General features: G+C 48.2%; 1 protein-coding gene across 1 annotated transcript; it reads left to right on the forward strand.

Moving 5' to 3' along the window:
- Positions 1 to 1,533: 1,533 nt before the first annotated feature.
- On the forward strand, positions 1,534 to 23,223 carry GLAREA_10035 (Acetyl-CoA synthetase-like protein; the record flags this gene model as incomplete). The annotated part of the gene is made up of 3 exons (XM_008080085.1): positions 1,534 to 3,703; positions 3,758 to 13,284; positions 13,342 to 23,223. 3 exons carry the CDS (start codon positions 1,534 to 1,536, stop codon positions 23,221 to 23,223), a joined length of 21,579 nt encoding a protein of 7,192 aa, XP_008078276.1.
- Between the last annotated feature and the right edge of the window lie 828 nt (positions 23,224 to 24,051).

Here is a 24,051-nt window from a genome sequence, read left to right on the forward strand (position 1 = left end):
GCCAGTTTGGATGTATGGTATGGATGCTGTACTATATCCCCTCCTTGCAGAGAACGCAGAAGATATGCACGTCTCATTTCTGTGTCAGCTTAATTGTATATAAGTTAATGAAAGCCTTGATTCGGTTTATGTAACACCGCGTGTCACATACTCACATGCAAAGAGCTACACAGCACGGTTTGGGTGAATACCATAAATGTAAGACCCGGGCACAGTTCGGGTGTGTTCCGGGTAAGAACCTTGGGTATATAGGCAGCGGTTCATTCCTTACCATATTCCTTGTCTTTTTATATGCTTGGTGCCAGACCTAGTAGTACCGGACAAGCCACCGAAAAACCACATACCATTTCCTTGGTGCTCGTAAACTCGTGTCGTTACACACAGATACGGAAGGCATGGTTAGTGTTACGTTACTTCAGCTGAAATTGACAAAATTGACTACTCTTGTCCAGTGTTTTTCGAGGCAGTGTTATAGACGTAACAGCTCGGGGCATCTGCTGGAAAAAGCGCTGATAATAGTAAGAACAACGGTAGTAAAAAGAATAGTGCCTATAATAGGAGGGACTGGTAAAGAGAATCGAACATCTAGAGTTGCGATGTAGCTCTGTCGGACGCGAAAATAAGGGAAGGCCAGGTTGTAGTTCAAAGCGATGTTGACGTGACGCGTCGCGCTTCGGCAGCCAGTTTTCTGACCAGGGAATTAAGCACGTGCCCAGTCCCGTGATTAAAATGACTAAGCGCCAACGCCGACGCGTGTAGGCTAAAGCTCGAAACGCGCAGCTGACAAAGTTCTGACGAGACAACACGCAGCTTCGCTGAGCTTCGCTGTGAATTGCCACATTCTGGCTTACAATATTACACAACGATAGGAATCTCTACACCCCCTGTGAGATATCGACTTAAGTGAGAGCCAGAGAGCAGCTGCTTATTTCTGTTTTCATGACGGTTGATACAGGACTATGACGCGAAGATGTCGCGTGCTTGCCCGAATTTGGATTGCAAATCTTCCTTTTTTTTCCATGCCAAAAGTGGCCCAGGGAGCTTGTACCAAAGCTCCCGGAAATGGTATCGGCTGGACGATGAGAGGAGGATAGTTGCTCTTTATACTGAGGCCTATACCTTCGTCCGTCAACCCAGGATGACAGTGGAGCCACATAAAATTATTGATATTCAGCCTCCTTATGGGAGTTGAAGACCGACCCTGCCATGTACCGCTTGGTCTTTTTGGACAAGCTTTAGCTGACCGGTCCGTTTAGATCTTAGTCATATCGCAATAATTGTTACTGTGGCCTAGATTTACTTTGTTCAACATCTAGACAGGCGCGATGTTTCAACAGATGCCATACCTCCTAGTCCTAAGGTACACAAGCTAGCGATACCACTTTGCAGCACCGATGAGATTTTGGTAACAAAATTTACCTTGTACAACAACCGCAACAACTTGTGAACGCCTTGAGATAGAGGTAAGAGGGCCCTGCTCTTCGAGACCTTCAGAGTGTACTGAATGTTTTTAAGGATTTCTCTTGTACGATTATGACTCCATCAAGAAGCTTGGAAAACGGGGAGAAGCAGATGAACTGGAATGAATCACCTCAGACTGCGAGTCCGAAGAATGTACTTCGTGATTCTAACAGCAACGGCAATTATGTCAATGGACATGGCACGAATATCAACGGCGATGGTAGTGATGGCGTTGGAAATGGCATTAATGCCAATGGAAGTGCGACAAAAATAAATGGAAATGGCACGTATACTAATGGAAATGGGGCTCATACTAACGGGAATGGTGTTCATACTAATGGCCATGGAATCTCGCTCGAATCTCAAACGTCTGATTCGAAGGTCCATTCAACAAGCAAATTCAAGGAGGAGTTCAGGGCCATCTGCGCGAAAGTCCTCAAAATCGATATTGAGGAGTTAGACGATACTTGCTCTTTTGTTTCTTTGGGAGGCGATTCTATATCGGCTATCAAGCTTGTAACGGAATGCGAGGTGAGGGGCATAGAGTTGAAGACTGTTGATGTTATTAGTACACATACGATTTCGGGGCTGTTCGCTACAGCAAATTTTCGGCCCTTCGGAAAACATAGCAACGGCAAAACTGGTATCAGCTACAGCCGTAATCAGGAGGACGATGACCCTTCGCCATTCGCGTTATGGACCGCTCACCGGGATTCAGATTTAATCGAGAAACGGCAGCGACTGGAGGAGATCGCGGTGTTATGCGGTGTTGAAACCGAAGAGATTGAGGATGTTTACCCTTGCACACCTTTGCAGGAAGGTTTGATAGCAATAACTACGCGGCAGCCAACAGCGTACGTGCAGCGTCGTGTATGCCGTCTGACGAACGAAATTGACTTGGAGCGATTTTGGGCAGCTTGGGAGACGCTAGTTGCAAATGTGGCCAGTCTACGAACCCGAATAATCATGGGGCCTGGTGGCCAATCACTGCAGGTGGTAATCCGCGAAAAGTTGTTATGGCGGCGAGGATCGAATTTGGGAAGATATCTATCGCGGGATCGTGCTGACGGAATGATGCTCGGACAGCCGCTGGCACGGTTTGGTCGGATACAAGAGGAAACCGGAAGTTTTTTTGTTTGGACAGCACATCACAGTATTTTTGACGGGTGGAGCGCATTATTACTTTACCGACAACTTTTAGCAATTTACCAGCAAAGTTACGTTCCTCGTCTGGTACCCTTCTCCCGGTTCCTTCGCTACCTTGCCGAGCAAGATTCTACAGCTGCAACACGATACTGGCACAGTCAGCTTCATGGCGATACAATGGCAGATTGGCCAGCATTACCCAGTTCAAATTACCAGCCACAACCGCAACATGTATTTCGAAGTAGTATCAATCTTCCACACGGGTACAAACCAGGAACGATTATGATATCTAACCTCCTACGAGCGGCTTGGGCTCTTGTTATGGCGCAGTATTCTGGTAACGATGATGTAATATTTGCTGTTACCGTCTCAGGTAGAAGTGCACCGGTGTCACAAATAGCAGATATTATTGCCCCTACGATTACTACTGTTCCTGTCCGAATACGTATAGACCGCAGCATGAGTATCGCGGAATTGTTACTGGAGATCCAGAGCCAAGCGGCAAAGATGATTGAACATGAGCATACTGGCCTTCAAACGATTAAAAAGCTGCTTCCTGAATTCGGTACTGCATTGGAGCTACGGAATTTGCTCATTGTACAGCCTGAAGCCGAGAGTGATGATTATGTTTATAAGGAGTTCCCTGGGCTCGAAGCTATACGGGAAGCGATGGAAGACTTCGACAACTACGGTCTCAATGTCGAATGCATATTGGGAAGCCAGTCAATTGAAGTTCTGGTCAACTACGATGATCATGTCATCAATACTATGCATTTACGGGATGTTATGGGACAGTTCACATATACAGTCCAATGCTTGTGCAATCCATCGGTCAGCAAACTCTCAGTCAACGATGTGGCTACGATCAAGACATCTGATCAACAACGAATCCTTGAATGGAATGAGCATATTCCTCCGAGCGTGGACAGGTGCATTCACCATCTGGTGCAAGATCAAGTCAATATACAACCAGCTAAGCTCGCAGTCGACGCGTGGGACGGAAAATATACATATGCTGACTTGGCGAGAGAAAGCATAAGCTTAGCTCACCACCTAGTTGGCCTCGGGTTAGGACCTGAACAACCAGTAGGACTCTGTATGAGCAAATCTAAATTTAGCATCGTCGCCATGCTAGCTATTTTATATGCAGGTGGCTCGGTCTTGCCATTGGGTGTTTCGCATCCGTTCGCTAGGACAAGTGGCATTGTTCAAGAGGCTAAAGTTAGGATCGTTTTGGTTGACGAGTCGCAGCGAACTGAGCTGGCTAAGTTGGCGACAACTCTGATCGTGGTAGACTCGGAGCTCATTGCAGCCTTGCCATCTGAAGCGAAACCCCCTGAGACTGGGGTAACGCCTGAGAATGTTGCGTGGATTCTTTTCACATCCGGAAGCACTGGGACCCCCAAGGGAGTGGTTTTACAACACGCATCGCTCTGTACCAGTCTGATAGGCCACGCAAATACGGTAGGAATCAACAAATACACGCGAACCTTTCAATTTGCCGCTTTCACGTTCGATGTCAGTCTCTGCGACATTTTCAGTACTCTCCAAGCCGGAGGATGTGTCTGCATGCCGTCTGAAGATGAGCGCATGAACTCATTGGCAGAGGCTGCGAGTCGAATGGAAGTCAATTATGCAGAACTCACTTCCACAGTGACGGAGACTATAAGTCCATCCCAGGTACCTTCATTAGCCACTCTGGCTCTCAGTGGGGAGGCTCTAAAGCCTTCGGTTCTGTCCACTTGGGCAAGACACTCTAGTGTGTTTAACTCATATGGCCCGACCGAATGCTCGATTGTGGCGTCCAACAGCAAGCGATTATCAAATGTTGAGGAGGCACAAAATATCGGAGGACCAATGAGCTCAATATTCTGGGTTGTGCAGGCAGCTAACTTCCATCAGCTATGTCCCATTGGGGCACCTGGTGAGCTCCTTATCGAAGGTCCACTTCTTGCGAGAGGGTACCTGAATGATGAGGTAAAAACGGAAAAAGCATTCATTATCGACCCTGACTTTACTAAGCAGCTGGGGTTGAGTCCTGGACGTCGTATGTATCGCACTGGTGATCTTGTTCGTCAAAATCAAGATGGGTCACTTATGTACTTGGGGCGCTGCGATAGCACACAAGTCAAGGTTCGTGGACAGAGAGTGGAAGTAAGTGAAATCGAGTATCAAATTTCACGCCAGCTACCCGAGATTCAAACCGTGGCCGTTGAGATGTTGCAACGAGGCACGCAGGCCAGCCTTGTGGCGGTGGTAAATTTTGCCATGGACTCCAAATATGCCGCTCCTGCTGCTTTCGACACAACAACAACAAAAACAGAAACTATATTTTCAACCGATGCGCTCCGTGCAGTCTTCCAGGATTTGCAGTTGGCGCTCTCTCAGGTGCTTCCTGCCTATATGATTCCCACGTTGTATGCACCGATGTCTACTATACCGATGAATGCATCTGGAAAGCTTGATCGACGGGTCTTGCGGACAAAACTCGATTCTATGTCATTCGACGAACTACGGGTCTACATGGCTGATGACGGACCGAAGGCTGCCCCGTCTACCGACGCAGAAAAGCAGGTCCAGAGTCTGTGGTCAGAGGTGCTAGCTATCAATCCACAGGACATAGCGCTAAGCGACAACTTTTTTCGCATTGGCGGTGATTCTATAGCGGCAATGCGGATGGTGGCATTGAAGGCTTCTCGCCGCTTGCGGCTGACTGTTGCCGACGTCTTTCAGCACCCACAATTATCGGATTTGGCTTTTGTGATTCAGAGACGACTACAAATGGTCGAGGATGGGGTTCAAGAAGAAGACTCGGCTCCGTTTGACTTGTGGGCGAAGTTCAAAGTCGATGGTCTTGATAGCACGAAGCGAGCCCAAGAACTTGCAATTATCGCTACACGATGCGACATCAGAGTGGACGACATTGAGGACATCTACCCTTGTACACCTCTCCAAGAAGGCCTTATTGCGATTACTACTCATCAGCCAACAGCGTATGTGAGCCGTCAAATCTACAAACTAGCGCCTACTCTAGATGTCGTTCGATTTCAAAAAGCGTGGCAAACCTTGGCTCAAGTAACCCCGATCCTCCGAACTCGCATTTTAGCAGGATTAGATACCAGTGATGTGTCGCTGCAAGTCGTTGTGCGTGGCAGCATCACGTGGCAGTACGGCGCAGACTCGGGCACCTTGAGTGACTATGTTGCCCAAGATAGAAAGTCTGGTATGAGACTGGGTCAGCCATTGGTGCGATTCGGCCTCGTCCGGAACTCTAGCGAGCAATTCTTTATCTGGACCGCCCACCACAGTGTGTACGATGGCTGGAGCGTGTCTCTGATGTATCAGCATCTGTACGATATCTACTTTGATCAGCGAATACCATCCACAATACCGTATGCTCGGTTCATCCGTTATCTCATCCGCCATGATGACGCCGCAAGTGAAAAGTACTGGCGAAGTCAGCTTCAAGGAGAAGTTGTGTCCAACTGGCCACCGTTACCACGTGCTGACTATCAACCGAGACCGCAGCAGCGTTATACATGCGATATCATCCTGCCGGATCACACAATGAACGATCGGGTAAATTCGCTTTTACCGAGTGTGCTTCGAGCTGCGTGGGGTGTGACAATGAGCAAGTATACGGGACAGGGCGATGTAGTCTTTGGAGTCACTCTTTTAGGGCGCAATGCTCCCGTTTCGCAGATAACGGAAATGACGGGACCAACAATCACCACTGTACCAGTAAGAATCCACTTAGACGGTCCACAACCTCTCACTATCAACCAATTCCTCCAAAATGTACAAAAGCAGGCGGCGGATATGATAAATTACGAGCACGCGGGTTTGCAAGTAATCAAAAAGCTTGTTCCAGAGCTCAATTCAAGTCTGGAGCTACGAAATCTGCTTGTCATTCAACCTGCTTCCGAGACAGATGGCACCGCTTTTCCAGGGCTAGATCCACTACCTGTCGATCTAGAAGGTTTCGACAGCTACGGACTCACAATCGAGTGCTCCATTTTATCTGGATTAGTCAAGGTTGAAGCCCGATACGACGAAAATGTTATCGCTACTCCACAGCTTAAGCGAACAATCAGAACATTTGAGCATGTTGTGAAACAACTACTTGATGTTCGCAACAGTGTATATCGTCTAGAGGAAATGTCTTGGCTGAGTGACTACGATGAGGAAGCTATCGCGAACTGGTCGAAGGCCACCCCTATTCGCGTCGAAAGGTGCATACATGAACTGGTACAGGAGCAGACTAAACTTCGTCCAAATGCCACAGCTATCTGTGCTTGGGATGGCAATCTCACGTACGCTGAGCTTGATATGCAAGCTACATGGTTAGCCCGATACCTGACAAGCCTTGGAGCATGCTCGCAGCGGATGGTTGGCATTTGTATGGATAAATCCAAGTGGGCAGGAGTCTCGATGCTTGCGGTATTAAAGGCTGGAGCAGTATTGGTACCTCTGGGTGTTAACCACCCAGAAGCACGTATCAAGGCGATGGTCGATGATACCGACACACAAATAATTTTGGTGGATGAGAAGCAGCGAGATCGACTTTCCATTCAAGGCGTTAGACTGATCACAGTCGACGCTGATATTCTGAAGAAATTGCCTGTTCTTGCTGAAAAGGAAGAGCTACTAGGTAGCGTCAATCCCGACGATGCCGCATGGGTCATCTATACGTCCGGTAGTACTGGCAAGCCGAAGGGAGTAGTATTACAGCATGTCGCCCTTTGCAGCAGTATACAAGCCCACGGTGCTAGATTTGGAATGGGAACAAGTACCAGGATGTTGCAATTCGCTGCGCATACTTTTGATGCCTGTATCCAAGACTATTTCACTACATTGTCTTGGGGCGGCGTAGTTTGCGTCCCAAGCGAGAACGATCGCATGAGCGATCTGACAACCGCTATGTGCCAAATGAAAGTCACTTTTGCCACCCTTACCTCCACTGTTGCACGGCTTATCGACCCTCATAAAGTGCCCTCGATGCAAAAATTAGCTCTGGTGGGCGAACCGGTCAAGGCGGATGTCGTGAAACAGTGGCTAGGCCACACCATAGTTCTCAATGCCTACGGACCTTCAGAATGCTCTATTCATTCCTCTTGTGGAGAACCCCTAGCGGATTCTACCAAATCGGCAGTCATTGGCACAGGAATGGGCACAAGACTGTGGGTCGTCGATGTGGATTATAACCAACTGTGTCCAATTGGAGCCCCTGGAGAATTACTTATTGAGGGTCCATTGCTAGCAAGAGAGTACCTCAACGACCCCAGGAAAACGAAAGCTGCCTTTGTTTCGGATCCCAGATTTGCTCAGAAGTTTGGTTTAGCACCCGGAACCCGCATGTATCGGACAGGAGATCTTGTTAAGCAAAATGAGGACTCGTCTATTACGCATCTTGGGCGACGTGATACGCAGATCAAGATCCGGGGGCAGCGCGTGGAAGTTGGCGAAATTGAATTTCAAATTGCACAACATCCTCAAGTTCGGACTGTGGCTGTAGAACTACTCGAGCAAGACAGCAACGGATCACAAGTAATCCTCACAGCGGTGATCGAGTTTACCGAGGATAGTGAGTATCGCAATGGACCAGTGACTTCGTCGGGGTTATTGACGCTCACTCCTTCGCTGTCGCTTGCATTTGAAATGCTACGAGGAGCGTTATTCCAGGTCTTGCCGTCGTACATGCTACCGAGCATGTATGTTCCAATTGTAGACATGCCCATGAATGTAAATGGCAAACTCGATCGCCGTGCAGTTCGCGACCTTTTGCAAGCTATGACGCCTGATGTTCGACAGCAATACCTATCAGCTAGCGATCACAAAGTGGCGCCTTCCACGAGAGAAGAATGCCTAGTTCATTCTCTTTGGACTGAAGCATTGAGCCTTTCCTTTAGCCAGGTGGGTATCTACGATAATTTCTTCCAGATTGGTGGCGACTCGGTCGTTGCCATGCGTATGGTTGCCACAGAATCGGCTCGCGAGTTACAATTGACAGTAGCGGATTTGTTCCAACATCCACGATTGATTGAGCTAGCAGAACTTCTCGCCAAGCGCTCTGTTGACAAAAAAGTAGAGGCAGACCCGGAACCATTCTCGCTGTGGTTGGAGCCGCAAATCGGATCAGAGCAGCAACAAGAAAAACTGACGATGGTTGCCAAGCAATGTGGAATCTCTGTCAACCACGTCGAGGACGTATACCCATGCACACCGTTACAAGTAGGTCTTATGGCCATCACAGCACGACAGCCATTAGCATATATCGACCGCCAAGTTTATAAGCTTGCAGATACTATTGATTTAGATCGCTTTCAGGCAGCTTGGCGAGCTCTTTCAGACGCAACTCCGATTCTGCGAACACGCATTATCACTAGTGAAGGACCGCAGTCGTTTCTTCAAGTTGTGGTGGGTGGATGTGACCCGTGGAGGGATAGTAACGATCTAGAGGATTACATGGCTTCGGATCGCGACGTGGGCATTGCCCTTGGTAAACCACTTGTACGAATGGGCTTGGTTCGAGAGCGAAACAGTGAAGAGCGTTACTTCGTCTGGACAGCTCATCATAGTGTGTACGACGGCACAAGCGCTCTTCTCATGTATCAACAGCTTGCAAGTATCTATTTCCACGGAAGCCTACTACCAACAGCGCCCTTTACACGATTTATTCGCTATCTCGCTCGGAAAGAGGTAATCGCGGCGGAAAGTGCAGCTTATTGGGCTGATCAGCTCCAAGGCGAGGTTATGGCAAATTGGCCTCCGCTCCCTCGCATCGACTACCAGCCAAAGCCACAGCATGAAATGACGCAAATCTTTCGACTTCCTCAGTTTGAGTCTCGGAGTGTTGTGACCATCTCTAATGTCATTCGTGCCGCTTGGGCTCTCGTTATGGCACAGCGCACCGGTCATAGTGACGTAGTCTTTGCGGTGACAGTGTCAGGTCGGAATGCACCTATTTCTCAAGTCGACAGTATCATCGCACCTACCATCAGTACGGTGCCAGTTCGCGTCCAAATCGATTGGACTCAGGACGTAGCTGGATTTCTTTTCGCTATCCAAAACCAGGCTGCACAAATGATAGATTACGAGCATACCGGCTTGAGGGCCATCAAGGCTCTCGTCCCTGAGCTCGGTCCGACATTGGACATTCGAAATGTTCTGGTAGTGCAAACAGCTGAAGAACGAGGAGCGGCTGATCATTTCCCCGGCATTGAAGCACTTCCACAGGGAAAAGAAAATTTTGACAGCTATGGATTGCTTACTGAGTGTACGCTCGGTACGGACGGCGAAGTGAGAATCGACTTCCGCTATGATGACAATGTCATACCTTCTTCATCGATCAAAAGAATCTCCGCGCAATTTGCACACCTTGTGCAGCAGCTATGCGGTAATGCCACATCCACACTCCACCGGCTGAATGAGCTTGTTCTTATCGCTCCTGAAGATCAAGAACAAATCATGAAGTGGAACCCCATGCTACCACCTCGGGTGGATAGTTGCATTCACGAGCTGTTTTATAAACAAGTGATGGCCAGACCTCAAGCAGAAGCCGTATCTGGGTGGGATGGCGAACTCTCATACAGCGACCTAGCTGATGAATCCATACGTCTCGCCTATCAGCTGATCAGTCTAGGCATTGGCCCCGAGATGAAGGTAGGCCTGTGTATTGACAAATCGAAATGGGCTATCATTGCGATTATGTCCATTCTTTTTGCCGGCGGAGTTGTTGTTCCCCTTGGCGTTACACATCCTCTGCCTCGACTTGATGTTGTTATTGAAGATGCTTCTATCGATCTGATCCTCGTCGACCAACATCAACGGAAGCGCCTTGCCGCTCTCAGTCAAAATGTAAAATTAATCACAGTAAATGACGCGTTGCTGAGGACCCTACCAGTCCACACAGAGCCTCCTGTGACTGGAGTGGTATCTCGAAACGCTGCATGGATTATTTACACTTCAGGTAGTACCGGCACTCCCAAGGGCGTTGTGTTAGAACATGGAGGTTGTTGCACAAGCATGAGAACACAAGGCAAGAAAATGAACTTATCAGCCGAGACACGAGCTTTACAGTTTACACCCTTTACTTTCGATGTCAGCATCTCTGACGTGTCTGCGACCCTGATCTATGGTGGGTGTATTTGTGTTATATCCGAGAGTGACCGTGTCAACAACCTACCAGGAGCGATACGGGAGATGAAAGTCAATTTTGCTAGTCTCACTCCGACCGTAGCCCAGATGCTTTCACCCGCTGAATTGCCATCATTGAAGACATTAGCATTGACCGGGGAAGCAGTTAAACCAGAAGTTGTCGAGTTATGGATGAATTCAGTGGCACTTTACGATACATACGGACCATCTGAGGGCTCGGTCTGTACATGCAACGGGCCACTTTCAAGTCCTGATCAAGCAGACAATATTGGATTTCCGATGTCTACACTACATTGGGTGACGCAGCTACACAATCACAATCAACTTTGCCCTATAGGTGCCCCAGGCGAACTTTTGATCGAAGGGCCGCTGTTGGCTCGTGGCTACCTTAATCAAGCGAGAACCAAAGAATCGTTTGTCAATGATCCAGCGTTCACCAAGCAACAAACAGGTCTGCCCTCAGCCAGGCACATATACCGTACAGGAGATCTGGTGCGTCAGAATGAGGACGGTTCTTTTATATACCTCGGTCGACGTGATGATCAGATCAAAATACGAGGCCAGCGTGTAGAAGTTGGCGAGATCGAATATCAGATTGTTTGTGAATTACCAGGGACTCATTCGGCAGCCGTCGCTATGCTGCAGGATGGCAAAAACATAAGTCTGATTGCAATTGTAGACTTCAAGAGTGACAGCGAACACTACCCTGGAGAGTTAGAATCACTTGGAACGCTAGCTCCAACTCCTCAACTAAGAGCCGCTTTCAATGAGCTTCGCCAGTCGCTGACCAAACTTTTACCGTCCTATATGGTGCCTGCAATCTTTGTGCCAGTGGTGCAGATGCCTACAAATATTTCCGGCAAACTCGATCGACTTGGCGTACGTGCTCTGCTTCGAGCGATACCATCTGATCACCTAGCACGATATATGATTGACGAAACCTTGCCATCGGAGACACCTTCAACGAAGATGGAGAAGGTCATTCAGTCTCTATGGGCTGAAGCTCTAGATATTCCGATGGACAACATCAGCGCCCATGACAACTTTTTCCAAATTGGCGGCGATTCAGTCACAGCAATGCGAATTGTAGCAGCAACAACACGAACCAACCAACTGCAGTTAACGGTTTCGGATATCTTCCAAAACCCAAAATTATCGGACCTGGCGTCTGTGATGACTGAGCATAGAAAAAACCACTTCGACGTCATGGACGAAGATCCAGAACCGTTCTCGTTATGGGAGGCTGTGATAAGTGACAATTCGAACGAGCAAAAACGACAAATTGAAGCCATTGCACAGCAATGCAATGTTTCTGTCGACGATATTGAAGATATTTATCCATGTACGGCACTTCAAGAGGGTCTACTAGCTGTTACAGCTCGTCAAACGTCTGCGTACGTCAGCCGTCAAGCATATGTCCTGTCTGATCAAATCGATATATCTCGCTTCAAAGAGGCATGGCGCAAGTTGGTGGCGGGGATACATATATTACGAACACGTGCTGTTGTTGGACCAGATTCTTTATTGCAAGTAGTAGTACGGGATGAGATCACCTGGCGACATGGCTCGAATCTAGAGGACTACATCCAGCAGGATAAAGAGGAAGGTATAAGACTGGGTCAGCCGCTATCACGTTACGGTCTTGTTCAACTACCTTCTGGCGAACAGGTTTTTGTTTGGACAGCACATCACAGTATATATGATGGCTGGACCATTCGCTTGATGTGCCGTCAACTCATCAGTCTTTACCGACAAGAGGAAGATATATCTACATCTATTCCTTATTCACGTTTCATCCAATATCTCACTCAAATAAATATTGAGGATAGCATCGAATACTGGCGTGAACAGCTCAGGGGAGAATCAGTAACCGCAAATTGGCCTTCGCTTCCTCAACCCAATTACGAGCCCCGACCACGACACTTGCTCAGAAAGCATATCTCATTGCCTCGTACTGAGAACCAAGGTATCGTGATGTCAAACATATTGCGAGCAGCCTGGGGTTTGGTCATGATCCAATACTCTGGTGAGAACGATGTAGTTTATGCAGCTAACCTGTCTGGTCGCAATGTACCAGTCAGAGACGTGGCTGAAATTTGTGCTCCAACAATAACCACGGTACCTATACGACTCCGCTTGGACCATACTAGCACGCAGACCGTGGGCGACTTCTTGCAAAATATTCAACAGCAAGCTATTGAGATGATCAACCATGAACACACTGGTCTACAGGTGATCAAGTCGCTTGCCCCAGAACTAAGCGATTCCGTGTTGAAGCTTCGAAACCTTCTCGTCATCCAGCCTGCGGCTGAGAGTGACACACATCTCGACTTTCCTGGAATTGAACTTGTCCCATCGGATATCGCGGACTTTGACGCCTATGGAGTCAACATTGAGTGCACGTTGGGACAAGAGATTGCTGTTGAAGCACGCTACGATGAGAACGTCGTTGAAACCCCTTACATGAACGGGGTCCTAGATCAGTTCGTGTACATTGTTGGACTATTATGTGATCCGTCAGTTAGGACACAACAATTAAGAGATGTAAATCTGCTTAATTCCGAAGATAAAACGCAGATCTCAAGATGGAATGCAACTGTACCTGAGCGTGTCACTAAATGTATACACGAGCTCGTGCAAGAGCAGGCACTGGCACGCCCAACGGCTTTGGCAGTTCAAGCCTGGGATGGAAAGCTCACCTATGGTGAACTAGACAATCTAGCTAATCGACTCGCACACCAACTCGTTTCTTTTGGCATTGGATCTCTCCCTGATCAGATGGTGGGTGTATGCATGGAAAAGTCCTTGTTCGCAGTGGTGGCTATGCTAGCAGTACTCAAAGCTGGAGGTGTTGTCGTTCCATTAGGGGTTACTCATCCCATAACGCGGCTCGATACTATTATCCATGACACGGGGATTACCGTGTTACTTGTGGACGCTAGCCAAGACGAGCGCCTAGCTGAACTAAGTCCTACGCGAATCTTGGTCAATTCAGATCATCTGTACCATTACCTACCTGCTCGGACACAACCCCCTAAGACCCCAGTCAACCACATGGACGCAGCATGGGTTATCTACACTTCAGGAACAACGGGCACTCCCAAAGGAGCCGTCTCGGAGCACGGTACTCTGAGCACAAGTATCAAAGCCCACGGTGCTAGATATGGATTTGGCCATCATACACGGAAACTCAATTACGCAGCCCATACCTTCGACGGCACAATCGAAGACTTCTTTACGACTCTTTCGTGGGGCGGAGTATGCTGCATACCTTCTGAAGAGGACCGGATGGACAAATATAAATTGATGGAGTTCATGAATTTGACAAAAGTTAATTCTGCTGCCATGACGTATACCGTTGCCAGTTTGCTCTCTCCAAGGGACCTGCCAACCTTACATACTCTGGTACTGGGAGGGGAGCCCGCAACAATTGATGTCGTAAGTACATGGATGACAGAAGTCAACCTGTTCAACTGTTACGGCCCGTCAGAATGTTCAATATTCTCTGCCGCCGCCGGCCCAACCAAGAATACAAACGAGCTCCATAATATTGGATTTCCTATCGGAACGCGCCTGTGGGTAGCTGATATCGAGAATTATCACAAGCTAGCTCCTATTGGAGCTCCAGGTGAGCTTCTGATTGAGGGCCCTCAACTAGCCCGTGGCTATTTGAATGATGAAAGCAAGACTAGCGCTGCCTTTATCGTTGACCCGGCATTCACAACACACTTTAAGCTACCACTTGGGACTCGAATGTATCGTTCTGGCGATATTGTGCGTCAGAAGAACGATGGTTCATTAGTCTACGTCGCAAGGCGTGACATGCAAGTGAAAATACGCGGTCAGCGAGTCGAGATAGGAGAAATCGAGTCCCAAATTTCGCAGCATATCTCGGAGGCTCGTACTATAGCTGTAGAATTACTGAAGCTGGGAACGCAAAGCCAGCCAGTCCTGGTTGCCGCCGTGGAATTTGCGGATGGAAGTCAGTATCACACTGGCGATGTCACGTCTTTTGGTATGCTTGCACCAACTGAAGCAATACGGGAAGCCTTCATCAAGCTCCGGGGAACTTTGTTTCAAGTCCTCCCCGGATATATGGTGCCATCGGCATATCTAACTATCGCTGAAATGCCTCGCAATATCTCGGGCAAGCTTGATCGCAAAACTCTGAGGACCATGCTAGAAGCTATACCTGCTGACGCAATCCAACAATATCTGGATGGAGAAGCTAAAACATTACCGTCAACTCAAGTGGAGCTTCAACTACAAGCTCTTTGGGCCGAAGCTCTAGGCATAAGCGTGGACGGAGTGGGTGCTCATGACAACTTCTTCCAGCTCGGAGGCGACTCTGTTGCTGCGATGCGTATTGTCGCGATGAGTCAAGCTCGTGAAATGGGACTGAGCGTCGCAGATATCTTCGCCTACCCTCGTTTGTCCGAGTTAGCGGTAATTTTGGATGGACGAAAAAACAGCAATGAGGTATTCTACTCGGATCCGGAACCATTTGCTCTCTGGCCACGCGCAACGAACAAAGTGTTAGACGAGAATACGCTGCTGGCAGACATCGCATCCAAATGCAATGTCACTGTGAACCAGATTGAAGACATCTACCCTTGCACGCCGCTCCAAGAAGGTATGATAGCGATTACAGCAAGGCAATCCGCTGCTTACGTGAGCCGCCAAATATACGCACTCGACACAACAGTGATTGAGCTGGGCAAATTTCAGAGAGCCTGGCAGGTGCTGGCCAATGCAACTCCAATTCTGCGAACTCGACTCGTGATCACGCAGAACGGTCAGTCGATGCAAGTGGTACTTCGCGACACAATCGCATGGCGACATAGTACCGACCTTGACGCGTATGTGAACGAGGACCGTGCCGAGGGAATCTCCCTTGGCCAGCCGCTGTTGAGGTATAGTCTCGTCAAGCAAATCACTGGCGAATGTTTCTTTGTCTGGACAGCTCATCACAGTATCTACGATGGCTGGACTATGCGTTCGATCTGTCAGCGGCTTGTTGAGATGTACAACAATATCGACAATTCCAGCTACCAAATGCCTCAATCCGTACCATACTCGCGTTTTATTCATTATCTGACTCAAAGTGATAAGTCGGCCGCGGCAACCTTCTGGCGTCAGCAACTACATGGCGACATAATGGCTGACTGGCCATCTTTGCCTAGTATCGATTACCAGCCAAAGCCACAACATCGGGACAGGAAGACGATCAGAGTTGCAGGATCTACCAGCAAAAATATCCTGACTTCTAACATACTTCGAGCAGCATGGGCCTTACTTATGTCGCAATATACAGGACATCCGGACGTTGTATTTGCAGCCTCTGTCTCTGGCCGCAATGCCCCCGTCTGGCAAATAGGTGAAATTGCTGGTCCAACCCTGACTACGGTACCTGTCAGAGTGCAAGCCAAACCTGGCATGACGGTGAGACAATTCATTCAAGAAGTGCAGGAACAATCAACAGCTATGATTCGTTTCGAGCACACGGGATTGCAAAATATCAAAGCCCTTGTGCCTGAAGCAGCAATGGCTTTGGAACTACGCAATGTTCTTGTGGTGCAAATTGCGGAGGAAAGTGATCATCGCATTGACTTCCCAGGGCTAGAGGCTCTGCCAATGCCATTTGAAGATTTTGATAGCTTTGGCATCCATCTCGAATGCACGCCAGGATTGGATGACATTGAAGTCGAGGCTCGCTATGATGTCAACATCGTATCGGCCCCACATATGAAGAGAGTCCTCAACCAGTTCGAGTATGTGGTCCAAAAATTCCACGACTCGGAATACAGCGATTTCTCCTTGCAGAGTATTCAGCTCAACCCACACGACGAACGCCAAATATTGGAATGGAACGCAACTGTGCCATCGCACACCGAGCGATGTGTACATAATTTAGTAGACGACCATGTCGCCGCTCGACCCATGGCCCCTGCGATCTGTGGATGGGATGGAGATTTAACTTATCGGGAGCTCTCGCGAATAGCCACTTCTCTCGCCTTTCATCTTCAACATGAGCTGGGTGTAGGACCGGAGCAAAAGGTTGGCGTGTGTATGGACAAGTCGAAATGGGCTGTGGTCGCCATGCTTGCGGTGATGTACGCTGGCGGTGTAGTTGTCCCTCTAGGAGTCGCTCACCCTCTGACTCGGATCAGAGGCATCTTAATAGATTCTGCGTCAAGCGTGGTATTAGTCGACGCCACACAAAGAGAGAGGCTGGTTGATTTGCATACCTCGTTGATATGTGTCGATGCCAAGCTCATAGCGCGTCTGTCAAGCCAGAACCAAAAGCAGAACCAGACACAAAAGCTGCAAGTAGAGGTGACCCCTGGTAATCTAGCCTGGGTGGTCTATACCTCTGGAAGCACGGGGAAGCCTAAAGGAGTTATGCTGGAGCACAGAGCATTAAGTACCGCTCTTCAGGCGCATGGATCTGCCTTCGGAATGGATACTAACACCCGCACGATTCAGTTTGCGGCTCACACATTTGACGCTGCTATACAGGACATATTTACAACCTTCTCCAAGGGTGGCTGCGTCTGTATTCCATCAGAACATGATCGCGTCAACAACCTCACTAAGGCAATGGCTTCCATGAATGTGAACTTCGCAAATTTTACCTCGACTGTTGCGTCAATGCTTGTGCCAGAAGAACTTCCGTCCCTGAAGACCATGATCCTGGCTGGTGAAGCCGTCACTCCGACTGCAGTGGGACTCTGGTCGCAACACGTTACTATCTTCAACTCTTACGGTCCTTCCGAGTGTTCAATTAACTCATCATGCAGCAAGCCCGTCAAGGAAGTTAGTCAAGCATCGAATGTTGGTTTGCCATTGTCATGCTGTTTTTGGGTTACAAATACTACCGACTACAACTCTCTCTGCCCCATCGGTGCACCTGGGGAGCTTCTAATTGAGGGTCCGATTCAGGCAAGAGGCTATTTGAATGACAAAGAGCAAACAAACAAGTCCTTCGTGACAGATCCTGGCTTCACTAAGAAATTAGGCCTTTCCGGACGTCGTATGTATCGAACTGGCGATTTAGTGCGACAAAACGCAGATGGTACACTTACCTATCTTGGTCGTCAAGATCTTCAAGTTAAAATCCGTGGTCAACGAGTAGAAATTGGCGAGATTGAATATCAAATCAAGAAAAAGCTACTTGGTGCTCGCACAGTTGCCGTTGAGAAAATCGAGCAAGGCGGCCACAGTGAGCAGACCCGTCTTGTAACTATGATGGACTTCAAGGATACGAGTGAGCATTCTCATAACCCCGACATTCTTGCTTCTGGGGCATTATCGCCGACGCCCAAACTTCAAACCGCGTTCGAAAAGTTACGCCAATCACTCAGCGAAGTCTTGCCATCGTACATGGTTCCGACTTTCTACGTACCTGTGGCTCAAATGCCGGTCAATGCCTCGAATAAACTTGATCGACGAGCCGTCAAAGCAGTTCTTGCCAGTCTGACACCAGACGCTTTGCAACAATACCTACCTGGTGGCACAGATACAAAACAGGCTCCGGACACCGATTTAGGACGACTGATTCAAGGCCTTTGGGCTGATGCACTCGGCATTAGTACTGATACTATCAGCATGACTGATAACATTTTCCACTTAGGTGGAGACTCCGTGACAGCAATGCGCATAGTGGCAGCGGCATACTCTCATGAACTTCAACTCACTGTCACAGACATATTTCAGCACCCTCAGCTTGCTGATTTAGTAAATACCCTGAGCAATCGTTCGCTTGAACGCAACACTGAGATACAGGAGGATCCAATGGCCTTCGAACTTTGGGAGGAGGCAGCTAGCTGTAGTACCGAGGAGCGGAAAAGGCTTTTGACTGAAGTCGCAGCGCAATGCGGCGTCGCTGTTAGCCATATTGAGGACGTCTACCCCTCAACGCCGCTACAGGAAGGGCTCATGGCTATTACTGCAAGACAGCCTGCCGCTTACGTTAGTCGTCAAGTGTACACCCTGGCAAAGACAGTGGATCAACTCAAGTTCAAGATGGCTTGGCAGGCTTTGTCTAGTGAAGCTCATATTCTTCGCACTCGGCTCTTGGTTGCGCCTCACGGCCTTCAAGTTGTGGTCAATGACAGGATCGATTGGCATCATGGCACGGATTTGGAAAACTATTTGCAAGCTGATCGCAGAGCCGGTATGTCTCCTGGGAAGCCATTAGTGCGGTATGGCTTGATTAAACAGCCATCTGGGGAGACATTTTTTGTTTGGACTTCTCACCATTCCTTATATGACGGATGGACTCTCCGCTCGCTTGGTAAACGACTTCTTGATCTCTACAACGATGGTAGCCCCCAGTCTTTTGTTCCATTCTCACGCTTCATCCGATATCTTCAGTTTGGTCGCCCTGGTAATGATGATACCGCAACGTACTGGAGAAACGAACTCGAAGGCGATATCGTTACTGACTGGCCATCCTTACCACGCTCTGACTATCAACCCCTGCCACGAGACAATTTTAGTCGTGCTATCACGCTCCCTGATAGTCATCATTCGGGCAGTGTGGTTATGTCCAACGTTATCCGCGCTGCTTGGGCTTTGGTCATGAGTCAATACGCAGGCCACAACGACGTGGCTTTTGCTGCGACAGTATCAGGCCGGAATGCTCCAGTGTGGCAAATTGAGGATATACCAGCTCCAACTATCACCACAGTGCCATTACGGATATCTGTAGATCCGATGCAAACAGTTGCCGAGTTCCTAGACACAGTCCAACAACAAGCCGTTAGAATGATTGACTACGAACACACCGGGCTACAGGGGATCAAGGCGCTGGCACCAGACCTGGGACCTGCCATAGACTTGCGCAATCTGTTGGTAGTCCAGCCAGCTGCTGACAGCGATAGTAATGTCCAACTCGACTTTCCAGGGCTTGGTTCTGTATCAATGCCCATTGAGCCTTTCAACAGCTATGGCCTCACCGTTGAATGCAAGCTCGCATCACATGAGATCGTGGTAGATGTTCATTACGACAAGGATGTTATCTCTTCTGCGCAATTGAAACGTGTTATAGATTTCTTTGCTTGTGTAGTTCAGCGGATTCTCACCCAATCGCCCAGATCATATCGAATCCAGGAAATCGTGGCGATTGGGGAAGAAGACTTACAACAAGTCTTGGCATGGAACTCGACTATTCCGCCCAATGTGGATAAATGTATCCACGAAATGGTACAGGCGCAAGTGAAGAAAAGTCCTGCGGCGTTAGCGATAAGTGCGTGGGATGGCGACCTTACCTACGAAGAATTTTTCAAGAGCTCTGCGCGACTTGCACACCACCTTGTTGCTCTTGGAGTGAATACAGGGAGCAACATAGGAATTTGTATGGATAAGTCGAAGTGGGGTCCTGTCTCGATGCTCTCAATCATGCAAGCAGGAGCTGCCATAATGCCATTAGGAACATCGCACCCGCTCGCGCGGATCGAGACTATTGTGCGCAACTCCGAAGCATCTGTCATCATTGTCGACGAAAAACAAAGACAACGGCTTGATCAACTCTACACCGAGACATCATTAACTCTAGTGACTGTGGATTCCAAATTCTTCAAACAGCTTCCAGCTCAAACTAAAGCTCCTTCGACTGGCGTCCGACCGAGTGATGCATCTTGGTTGATACACACGTCAGGAAGCACAGGAGTTCCCAAGGGTGTGATCATTGACCATGTTACAATGTCGACAAGTCTCCGGGCACAGGGATCCTGGCTAGGATTGAATCAAAAGTCAAGATTCCTGCAATTCTCCAACTACACATTTGACAATGTTATTACCGATACATTTGCCACGACAGTATTTGGAGGATGTGTTTGCGTCCCATCAGAGGACGCTCGCATGAACAACTTACCCGGATTCATGGCTACAGCAAATGTCAACGTCGCCATGCTCACGTCTACTGTGGCCCGACAAATCTCACCTTCACAGGTGCCATCGCTACACACACTAATACTGACAGGTGAGCCGGTACGCGCGGACGTGGTCAGTACTTGGTTAGGTCATGCGGATATCTACAACGCTTACGGACCTACGGAAGGCTCTATGAGCACTTGCACCAAGCCGATGATGAGATCCGACCAGGTTTCGAATATTGGCTATCCGTTAGCCACGCGTGCTTGGATCACGCAGCCAGATCATATTCAGCTTTCCCCTATTGGAGCACCCGGAGAACTCTTCATCGAAGGGCCCCTTTTGGCACGAGGCTATCTCAACAATCCCGAGATGACTCGTGATTCATTCATAATTAATCCTGAGTTCACCAAGCGTCTAGGCTTAGAGAATCGCCGAGTATACCGCACTGGAGATCTTGTCCGTCAAAATGAGGATGGATCTCTGATTTATCTTGGGCGGCGGGATTTACAAGTAAAAATTAGAGGCCAGAGAGTTGAGGTTGGTGAAATCGAACTCCAAATTATTAAGCACACGCCAGGAGCGGAATTGGTAGCTGTGGAGTTGATACAGCAAAAAGATACCAAAGAAGAGAAAAGGAATTTGATCGCAGCAATCGAGTTTGCAAAAGATAGCGAGCATTGCCACGGCTCGCAAAACACTCCTGGGCCGCAAATACTGGCACCAACAGATGCATTACGCGATGACTTCGCACGTTTGCGGGGGCTTTTGTACCAGGTTTTACCATCTTATATGATACCGTCAGCGTTTATACCCACTACCAATCTAGATCGAAATTTGTCCGGCAAGCTCGATCGAAAGGGACTGCGCGGGTTATTAGAAGCTCTGTCAAGTCAACAGCTGCGACAATATTCTGCCAGTGGAGGATCTAAAGTGAACCCATCTACTACCATGGAACGACAATTACAGACACTTTGGGCTGAGGCACTTGGTATTCCTGCAGATCAGGTCGGGGCACACGACAACTTCTTTCAAATTGGTGGTGATTCTATGGTTGCAATGCGTGTTGTTGCTGCATCTCACTCGAAAGATCTCAATCTGAGAGTTAACGATATATTCCAGCATTCATGTCTTTCAGATCTGGCAGTAGTATTGACCGACCGACTAGCTCACAACTTCAATGGTGGTCAAGATGGTCACGCCCCTTTCTCTTTGATCAAGACGGATGACATTGACGACTTTCTTCAACAAATAGCAAGTTCCGTCGTTGGATGTGCCATACAGGACATTGTTGATATCCTCCCAACTACTGACTTTCAGTCATCGATCATCGATACAGCTTTGGCGGCACCTAAATCTGGAACATCTCATTTTCTCCTTGACGGAAATGGCCCATGCGACACACGAGCGCTCAAGAAGAGCTGTCTTGAGCTGATCCAGGCCACCGATACATTACGTACAGGTTATGTATTCGATCAAGGCAATTTGCTTCAAGTTATTCAAGCTTATTTTGAGCCGGAAATCAAGATCTACGAGACTGATTCAACTATCGAGGCTGTCACAGAGGATATAGTCAGCAGGGACATGTACCAACCCATTGGCTTGGGTCGACCGTTCACTCAAATCGCAATTATTCGAGAGACTGCAACATTGAAACATCGGGTCCTCCTCCGTCTTACTCATGCAGAATATGATGCTCATTCCATGGGTTCCATTTGGCAAAATCTTCGATCACTGTATGAGGGTGGGTCAACTCGGCCGCAAGCTAAGTTCTCCGACTTCTTGTACAATCAGAGGCAAAGCATAAATGCCGATACCTATGACTACTGGCGAGACCTGCTAAAAGGATCATCCATGCCTGCAATCAACTTATCGGCGAAGAAGATTGGCCAATATCCATCGAAGGTCAATCAAGATCTGTTTCGCACTATCGAGACCCCCGATTTGATGGTTGAAGGCAGAACTAGCGCAATGCTCGTAAAATCAGCATGGTCTCTCGTTCTAAGTCAATTTTTGAGAGTTAATGACGTCGTGTTTGCGGACACTGTCTCAACACGAACCACGGTTGATTCATCTCTGATGGACGCAATGGGCTGTTGCGTCACTCTCATCCCATTCCGAGTCACGCTAGAACAGCAATGGACAATCAAGGATTTGCTAGACAACGTGCGTGATCAACAGTCACAAAGTATGCAGCATTCTCAACTGGGATTTCGTGAAATTCTGCGTGAGTGTACAGACTGGCCTGCCTCGACCCGCTTCACATCTGCCCTCAACCACATATCCAGCGGACCGGAATCCTCTATTTTCTCAATGCGTGGTGTTGAGTATAGCATCTCAGAAATGGAGATCAAAGATCCTCTGTGGGAAATTGACGTTGGAATTACTACAATCCAGCGCGGTAGTGAGCTCGAAATACGATTATCTTACCTGCCTGCCAATATATCAGAAAGTGTCGCGACTAGCCTCTTAGACGCGCTTCACAACACTTTGCAGTTCATCCACAACAATCCTCTTTCACCTGTCAAACAGGTATTGTCGTTCCATACCGACATGAAAATACAAAACGGGTCATCAAATTAAACGGAAATACACCAGGTGGAATCGACGCAGACACCGCCACAATAATCGGTGGTAATATTTTGCTGCGGATTGGTGCGAGGCAACGGTCGTCATTTCTTATATAGGCGGCAACGTGTTGGACGCGTGTCAATAGTCGCGAAAATGAGGGGCTCGGCTCTCCGGGCTTTGAATCAAGAAGATTACACATTTAAGAGTGCAAAGTGGGAATATGGCTAAGAGAGTGGTCATTACTGTCTGGGATTATGAAGGCTTGGTTGAGACAGTCTTTTCTTTGGTTGTTTTTCGTCCTCTTGGAGTGATTCAAGAGGTTTTTTGGGCGTTTCAGGTTGATCTTCATCGAAGAGGCGTTTGAGGTGTTTAAAAGGTCTAAAGAAAAGGCTTTGGTGTTCTGACTGTGTTGAGAGCATAATAAAACTTGCGGCCATCGCACTCCAACATGCTTATAAGGGAGAACCGCATTTTTACTCCTCCCCTTTGGAAACGAATAACTTTTGTTTAATAATCAAATTGTGCCAAAATCTTTAATAAAAATTAATTCCTCGTAGCTAATCTACGCGCTTTTGTTCATCTTCAAATTTCCAAGTCGATTGTTCCATATAAACTCGAAAGTCACGTGGCCCACCTGGTCCTGGATCCTCGCTTAGCTCGATCGGAGACAAATGGCCCCAACTCTTACATGAACATAAAAAATATTTTAGATACATGCCACAAGACAGATTTTACATTATACATACCTTCAATAGTCCTTATCTATCTCTGGCGGACTTTTGTCGCGAGTAAGAAGGTGTGAGATGAGTGCTACGAATGCTCAATCGGCTTACTCAGCCA

This window comes from Glarea lozoyensis (assembly GCF_000409485.1).
Source record: "Glarea lozoyensis ATCC 20868 chromosome Unknown GLAREA13, whole genome shotgun sequence".
In the NCBI taxonomy this organism is placed as follows: domain Eukaryota; kingdom Fungi; phylum Ascomycota; class Leotiomycetes; order Helotiales; family Helotiaceae; genus Glarea; species Glarea lozoyensis.